Source organism: Epinephelus lanceolatus, chromosome 1, assembly GCF_041903045.1.
Source record: "Epinephelus lanceolatus isolate andai-2023 chromosome 1, ASM4190304v1, whole genome shotgun sequence".
NCBI lineage: Eukaryota > Metazoa > Chordata > Actinopteri > Perciformes > Serranidae > Epinephelus > Epinephelus lanceolatus.
In genome coordinates, this window is record NC_135734.1 from 37,056,281 (window position 1) to 37,065,267 (window position 8,987).

Genomic DNA, 8,987 nt, shown 5'->3' on the forward strand with positions numbered 1-8,987 from the left:
GTTTTCTTTGTCTTCTATGATAGTAAATGAAATATATTTGGGTTGCTGACTAGCCTGTGAAGATGTAACCTTGGGCTTTGTGAGTATTTTCCAATAACTGCTGATATTTATAGACCAAATATTTGAGAAAATACTTCAACAATGAAAATAATCTTTAGTTAGAGTCCATTGTCTGGCCCTTACTGGCCTATTAAAGGGAACACTGTGTACTGTGACCCCCTCTTTTAGCCTGTAAAACATTAATTGAGATAAATTCAATCACCAATATGACTATTTTAATGTTATCCCCACTGCTTTGCACCCTCTTGTTCATCAGATGAGACTAGCCTATTACAGCATCCTCTGAGGTTGTCCAGTGTTAAAAACCCAATGTTGAGATTTCCCATGATTCATGTGTCTCATTCTTTTTTAGCAAACCTGATTCCTCTGCCTTATGGAAATTAGCTGGAACTTATCCAAATCCCAAAACCGACTGTAAATAGATTAGCCACATAATTAAAATTCTATTTCCACGGGATTAAACACCAGTTGTCAGCAAAGCTGCTTTCAAAGAAACAAGGGGTGGGGTAGTAGCTGCCTACAGGAGTAGCAGCTGTCAGGATGATAACGTCTTTGCTATGGGAGGGAATGAATAAGAAAAAATAAATAAATAAACATAAACAGTCCGTGTTTGCCAAACGGATCCACATTAGGCACGTAAACAGGGATTTGTGAATGGGAGCAGGGATAAAAGGCGACAATGCTGTGGCTGTGGCTCACATACAGCGCATATGCGGCCTGATGAATCAAAACAGGTGCTGTTACAGCTCCATTTTGGATTTCGATGGATTGTTGGCTGTTATTTTGTGTGCGCAGTCGATTTACTGCGTCTTCCTTGGATAATTCTTGGTCGTGAAATGTGACATGAGCACATACGGTGCGCATTTTGTCTGGGGGTGTAGTAAATCGTCAACAACGGAGCCCTGGCACAGACTGAGTGGCACTGACCAAATGTGCGAGCAGCACTGACTGAATGGCCTGTGCAACAATGAAACACAAGTCAGTGTGAGAGGGGGGGATCAGACACTGTGTGGAAGACATCAGTGTGGGGACATAAGCAGCAACAAACCAGAAACCTGACTGTAATCTCGATGTAAATCACATTTTCTCACAAGCTCTAATTGACTCACCTTTGTCGCGTCTGGAGATTCAGCCCAAAAATCAGAGACGCGCAGCGAGGAACCGTGTTAAATCCTTGTGGCTGTCCTCATTAGAGAAATAATGGAAGCGGATGGCCAGTTGCTGTGGAAACCTCAGGCCAGCCACGAATCCCATTTAGCGAGTATCGGCAGAATCGCAGAAAGGGGAGGTCATGTCGGGGACTGCCTTCGGGAGCAGAGGGCACAGCTGCCGGCCGGGGCGGCTGCTGCGGTGGGCCGGACAAACACCGACCCTCACGGCGAAAGAGCCTGTTCAGCTGGGAAGAGGCGACGGCGCGGTGAATTCATGCGAGGAAGCTGGAGTGGTGTGGTGTGGAGAAGACATGCCTCGTATGGGGGGAAGGCACGGGATAGTGCATCACTGACGAAACACGAGAGCGCAAATGTGATGAGCCTGGGTTTTACGCTTCGGACGCAGCGGCGGCGGAGTCAAGCGGATTCACGTCGTGTTGCGTAACTCGACGCCGCGGTGGTTGGTTTCTCCGAGGTGTTGGCAGGCACGACGTGACAACACCCCCGGTTAGCTTCTCTTCAATCAGCCAGAGTCACGATTGAGACGCGCTGTTTTGTATTTAAAGTGGTTACAAAAACATGACACATGTATTAAGCACATAAATCTCACGTATCATGCGGTACTAAATTAGCTTCACTGCTGGCTAGCAGAACCGGTTGCTAAGCGACAGACACTTCACTGTAACTTTGGCCTGGCGCATTGATACTAAAACGTGAAAAAAAGTGTGTTTTTTTGTTGTTGTTTTTGTATCAGGTTCAGTCCATACAGTTATCGTAAACAAGAAAATAATTAAATAAATAACATAAATAAATTATGCACATTGGACACGGAGCAATTTAAAAAAACACTTAAATTCATCGATGAATTTAAGGTCGTTATAAATAATGTGGTGACAGAGACGTGCTTCTTTTTCTTGAGAGGCATCTATGTTTGTATAGTTAATATTTTATTACGGATTTTTGTATTATATGTTGTATTAGTTGCATTTTAAATGTGTTTTGATTGTCAGTGGGACTTCCTGCTTAAATAAAGGTTAAAATAAATAAATAAATATATACATAGGAGTATCAAGTGATTACTTTAAAGAAAAATATTTAAGGCTTTACAAATTTTAATTGTTTTCATTGCTTTACTATTCTTCGGTCCATGTAATGTTGCAATGTAGTGTCTAATAATTATTTTCAATTGTATGTGCGGCATCGTTTTAGTCCATTTTTATTTGTGAATGTAAAATTTTCCATTTAAAATGAAAAGGTTATAATTGTTTGGGTTTTTTTGACAACTTTTTTTGTAATTTAATATTATTTTAATAATAAAAAAATGTCTCTTTTTTTTTCTAAATTAACAGTTGAACCAGTCAGCGTCTTAAAGAAATATACAAGATCTAGCCAAATAAATGACAAATGGTTTCAATTTCATGATTACAAAACAAACATTTTCCGTCAATATCATCTCTTAATCTTGAGAGCGCCTTGTTTACAGGATAAATCAAATGTATTATCTTAAATGAGACTTGCCTAATTTTTGACTTCCATAATTGGGGGCGTTCCAATGGTTTGGAACGTCAGTCAGCCAATCACAAACGAGAACCGGAACTACTTCCTGAAAACAACTAGAGCCAAATTTAAAATGTTTGATGAGGTAGCTAGCTTAAAACATAGCCAAGCTAGCAACATTTTTAAGGAAATACTCAATATTGCTCAAACAACATGCTTTGGGAAAATGTATATATCATTAAATATGAATTTAGTCAATATAACTGACCAGTTGCCCCAAAAACAATAAGCACAAATCCAATCTTTTCTTTGTTCAGTCTCTTTGAGGCCTATATTGCTATTTGAGTTAAAAAAAAAAATCTTATTTGACAATATATGTCTGTGAAAGATACACTTTCAATGAGGGTTCTTAAATTTGATAATTAAATTAAAATACAACCTTTTTATCAGGTTTGATCTTCCCCTATCATTTTTCTTAGTTTAGAATCTGTAACCACTACGAGCATCATCAATGGTGTCTGAATATTATGTAAATGTCAACAAAATATAAAAATAATTTATTAAATAGGTCTTCCATGCAATGAAACAGGCTATTCTGATGCCACAAACCTGTATAAGGAAGTAATGATGTATACTACCATGTAAAATGATTAATTATAAGGACAGGACATGATATCATTCTGACTCATTTTAAACAGAAGTTTATGATACAAACAGCTGAGGTGAATGACAACACATTGTTTTTATTTGTCTGTTGAAATCCAAATACAATTCAATCAATGATATTCAATTATAAAACAAAGTAAATGCAAAACACACACACGCCTCTCGCCCAATGTCAACTGGGATAGGCTCCATCCACCCATGACCCTGTACCAGATAAGCTTTGATGAATGAATGAAATATATCCAATAAAATATGTAGCTGCATAACCAATCATTTAACTCAATGACAATTTGGTCTTTGTAATACTGTGCTGAATGTAAAGGACACACAGTTCAAGGGTGTTCTGAAGTGTTTCATATTAAATGCACGCAATCTTTTATTGTCATATGACCTAGTAACGATGCCAATGTTGACTCACTGATGACCGCACACACGCATTTGCACACACACTGGTAACACACACGGACATCTATCGTTTCTTTTTGCTCTCCTTCTTTGGTTTCTGTCGAATCTGAGGTGGCAGTCCTTTAGGTTTCTTCATCTGTTCAGCGGCCTTGCTATCAGTGGACTCGGTCTCCTCCTGTAGAGCAAACACAGGAAGCATTAAACACCCTGTAATTTCAAAACAAATCCTCTGAGTCATTTTAAGTATGGTGTAAAAGCACAGTTGCTAAGCATTATTAAATAACAGTGTTTTGGAGATGTATTTGGGTGATGCTTTTTGCTGTGTGACACTCACACATTAAGTATTTGCCAAGGTATTATTTTAGTAAATCTTGAAATGAAGTGCATTGGTGTTAAATAATTAGTGATACTGAGTAAAATACATTTTATTAATGCAGCTTGTATCACTCCAGATAGCTGATACTCTGTGTAAACGTATCTCAATTAAATGGACGGCTGAAGGAAATTGCCAGAGATTTGGAGCAAAAATACACACACATGCACACACCAAGCACATTCAATTCAGACGTGTCTCAACACTCTCCCTCTGTCAGCATTGTTTCTGTCTTTGTATGGCACGGCAGAATGACAGCAGCCTGTTGAAAAGGATGAAATGGCGACATACTGTGGAGAGTAATCAGCGCATCTAATGACAGTGTCTGAAAATAGAATAATTAGACGGTGGATTTAATTGCTCTTGTCTATAAATAATCTCTCCTGACAGTTGTTAGTGTGGAGATTGTGGGAGTAGCCCTCGGTGGCTCTGTCTTCATGGACATTTAAAAATAAGATATTCTGCACTACACTTTTTATCTGGTGTCACGCTTTTATTTATTTCAGAAAAACTGATTAGTAGTGTTCCGCAAGACTTCTTTTTATAAAATAGAGTTGTTATTGCAGAACCTGTAGATCTGTAGAGCAAAATGGAAAATTAATGAAAGCATTTTTCTAATTATGCTGTTATCAGCAGCTGTGCCACAGTGCACATGTTTCTGATTGTATTATTTTCATATCAGATGTAGCCACCAAAGAGAGTACTGTTGCACCCATTCTGCAGGGAAAATAATCACATAACAGAACATGCAATCTTTCAGTTTATGTTACTTGCATCTCAAAAGCTTAAGCTTTATTTGTAGACAAATTACCAAGGCATGTTGTATATTAATAAAAGCATTATGTGAAATGATAGATACAGGATATAAGATAAAACACCAGTCATTTGTTCTGGCTAAGGACTAGTGGTCTAGTAAGTGAACTTGGCTGTATGGTGTCATTGCTCAACAACTGTCACTGTCTTGAGCCAGATATATTTCACTTGTTGTTGGAGTGCTACCAAAAAAAGGCCTTAATAAGGTCAGTGACCCAAGACACAAGTCTGCTACTGCTGAAAATTTGAAATTTCATGTAGCCACCAGATATTTTTTGAGAAATACTTTGCAATCATACACTCTTTGTAATCGTTTGTGAAAACTAATATTGATCTACACACCAAAATGTTTTATTTACTGTTATATTGCTTACACTCAACTCAAAGTCATGTTGTCATACTGAGAAACCTCCAACAAAATGTTTGAATAAGATTTTGATATCTGTGTGGGAACGTTCCTTGAGCACAAGCAAGCCATTTATTCAAGGGAATGACTGACACTAGCCTGAGTCCAGACTTGTAAACTGCTGCACACATCTAGAATCTGTAAGTCAAATACAACACTAATGTGTTTCAGCCAGATTGACAAGTTAAATTGATATGTGTCCTGATGAAGTGGATTAAAACCAGCAGAATGTAGAAGTGACATTTTGGGTTCAACTGCAACATTTGTTACATGTGAATCACCTATCACTCCCCATTATGTCTTGCTAATAAGAAGAAAACATGAGAAAGTACATTTTTCACAACTGTTGCTCCACCGACTTGTGTTTCCCCTCACTTAAACCTGAACCCAAACAAATTCCTAACCCTGATCAGTTGTCTCTATGGCATCTACCTATAACCTAACCTCCACCCTCGCCCGACTGGGGAGGGCAACAGCATGGGAAACACTGTTGAAAGTTGAGTGAAACAACCTTGTGAGTGAGGGGGGAACAAAACACTGGACACGAGACCTGCTCCTCTCCCTCCCTTGGTGTCTACCAGTGGTTGACAATAACAAAGTACATTTAGTTAGGTATCGTACTTTAGCGCAGTTTTTGAGCATCTGTACTTAACTTAAGTATTTGTTAACTTACTACTTTGACTCCACTACATGTGATGGACAAATATTGTACTTTTGACTCTGCTACATTTCTGTGGAGGCTCTCGTTACTCGTTACACTTGTTCTGAAGTCAGCTGATGATTTTTTCCCATCTCTAATATGCAAAAGTCTGTTAAGTGTGATCATGCTGTTGTGCGTGTGGTTTGTCTGTCGAAGCAGTGTTCCTGTGCCTCAACTCCCTGCATGTGCTACTGAGATTGGGCAGCTCACTGGTAGAAACAGGTAGAGAGAAGAGGTCATCAGTAGGTGGTTGTATTTGGTTATGTGGTGTTACTATGGCTACGGCAGCAGATAGAGATGAAGATTCCCTGCCAGATCAGCCATGGCCAGACCTCAAGTCAACGGTTTGAAGTTTTTGTGATGAAGATTAGTTCATATAGTTTCAAATGTTTGCTGTTGACTTCATCATGGCCTGTAAGAATTCACCATCAAAACTGAGAAAGCACGTCAAGGTATTTGAAAATTTGCTTCATGCTTAATTCCAGGTTAATCATTTAAATAAAGTTGTCTGTGCTTGCAGTAGTTGCAGGTTTAGTGTTATGTTTCGTTAAATAACTGCTTATGGATGTTGTACACTGTTAGAAATATTTTTACTCAGAATTTTCACTTCGGCTGTGGATTCACTTAAGACCCAGTACTGTGTGTGTGTGTGAGTGAGTGAGTGAGTGAGTGTACAAAAATACATTGAGATTTAAAAAAAAAGTATTTGGAATACTTCAGTTGTTTTAAAAGCAAGGACTCCAGTGCTTTAACTCGAGCAATAATTTGACTCTGCAACTGTCACTTGTACTGGAGTGACCAGGAGTATCTGTACTTTGTCCACCACTGGTGTCTACTCACTTGTTCATGGCTCTTGGATGTGGGAATGATGATAGCCAGGATGCAGATGAGCTGGAAGATGGCACCCAGGAACAGCCCATAGCGAAGCAGGCTCTCTAGAAAGGTGGGCTCAGGGACCTCTGGAGGGGACAGGTCCAGTTCTGCAGACATGCTGCTGCTGCTTGGTCTGTTACTGTGGAGTGCGCCTATCTGTGCCAACAACAGCAGCACAGTTATCAGGAAGATAAAAGAAATAGGTCTGTGATCCCAAACGGTGGTGTATGGGGATTAAATGGGACAAAATGTAAAGGCGTTCATCTGTCTCTTATTGAAGCTAACAATATAAACAGTTAGCTTTGAACAAAAGACAAGCGTGGAAATGTGAATTAAACGATATACTGTGCTCTCATAACGTGTTGCTTATAAAAGACAACTTTTACCTTATTGTTGACAGACCCAGCTAAGTCACATTTACAACGCAGCTACGGGTCATTTCACAGCCTAGAACATCAGTGTGGCTACATTATTACATGCAAAGATTTAAGCTAACGCTAAGCATGAAAATAATAAACGTTAGGTGTGCGGAAGAAACTTACTAGTGGCGGGAATATTTCACCCTTCTTTTGTCGTCACAGGGATATTAACATCAAAATCTGTGCAAAATACTATATATTAGCAAAGCTGTAAAACGCTATCAAGTAAGAAAATGCTAATTTAGCTTACAAAGGGGAAAAAAACATCCGCTCATCGGACGTGACGTCACGAATCTTTGCTCTACTTCCGCTGTGGTGAATGTTTTGAAAATGTCGCCCTCTAGCGTTATATTCAATCATTATTTTTGGAGGCTTTTCACTCTCAGTACTTCCAGATGAAAGTATTCCATAAATGTACTTCCTTAAAAAACATTATGTATTTATGTACGTGTATTTATGTACTTCAAATTCGGGGTTGTACTCCACTGTCATTTTATACAATTCTACATTTCAGAGGCAAATACTGTAGGCTACTTTTTACTTGACTACAGTTGCTGTACTTTCTGAGATTACAGTTTCAATTTTGAATGTTTCTGATAAACTAAAAGGATGTAGTGTTCCTTTATGTGTTCAGAAAACTCTCCTACTTCTTAAAATAAACTATTTAAAAAATCCTCATGGACCAGCTTGAACATGTACTGTCACAAAGCTGAAAACAGGGCTGTTTTTCTGACACCATGTAAACCTTTTAGGGATGTTTCTCACACGGCAGCCATACCAAAACATACAGTATGATTATCTCATAGATTGTGATGCATTGCTGTAAGTTAAACCAATCAAAAGGATATACAGGAGTACAACCTTCAACATCTACCGCAGAAAAATGCAAAAAAAAAAAAAAAAAATTAACGCAGCTGTAATATTAATTAAAAGTCATTGTAATAATTGTAAAACACATACAGGGAACACTTTAATGCACAATTAATTATTTCACTTTTGCTATTTTGAGTACATTTTTGTTTTTTGAATTCAGGACTTTGACTTGTACTGGGGTATTTTGAGTGTTGTATTGCCACTTTTACAGAATCTGAATACGTCTTTCATCACTGCTCATAACGGATGCACTGTTTTAGTTTGAACTAGTCTTGTTAAGTATTTAAACTTAAAACTGTGCTTACACAGTGTTGCATCATCAATGCAACACTCAAAAAGGATTCTTTAGAGTCAGTCGGCTACTTTTTAAACACGCTTTTATTGTGAATGTAATACACTACGGCAGTGGTTCTCAACCAAGGTTCCTTGAGGAAGAGAGTCTCTATGTGTCAGCCCTGTGATAGTCTGGCAACCAGTCTGTCTGTCTAGGGTGTACTCTGCCTCTCACCCTGTGACAGCTGGGATAGGCTCTTGTACCAGAATAAGCAATTACAGAAAATTAATGAATGAAATAATTCACTTTAGAAGTCAGTGACCAGTGTGAGTAAGGGTCGTAAGAGTGACTATTCTGATCATAGCTTTCCCTTCTTCCATGGTTTTCTCTGCAGCTACAGTTGACAACCATATAATTCTGGTCTTACTCATATCTAACAACCAAAATCTTTTCAGATGGAGGTCCCTGAAGTGAAAT

The 8,987-nt window shown here is 38.5% G+C and overlaps 1 protein-coding gene across 2 annotated transcripts; it reads right to left on the reverse strand.

Moving 5' to 3' along the window:
• Positions 1-3,434: 3,434 nt before the first annotated feature.
• manbal (mannosidase beta like) lies at positions 3,435-7,651 on the reverse strand. Of its 2 annotated transcripts, none has more exons than XM_033626090.2 (3): positions 7,487-7,651; positions 6,912-7,096; positions 3,435-3,954 (listed from the first exon to the last, which is right to left on the reverse strand). In XM_033626090.2, the coding sequence occupies exons 2-3, from the start codon at positions 7,059-7,061 to the stop codon at positions 3,844-3,846; spliced, it is 261 nt and encodes an 86-aa protein (XP_033481981.1). In that variant the 5' UTR covers positions 7,062-7,096; positions 7,487-7,651; the 3' UTR covers positions 3,435-3,843. The 2 variants fall into 2 exon arrangements, with proteins under 2 accessions (XP_033481981.1, XP_033481978.1); XM_033626087.2 differs by having other exon boundaries at positions 6,912-7,100; positions 7,487-7,647.
• Between the last annotated feature and the right edge of the window lie 1,336 nt (positions 7,652-8,987).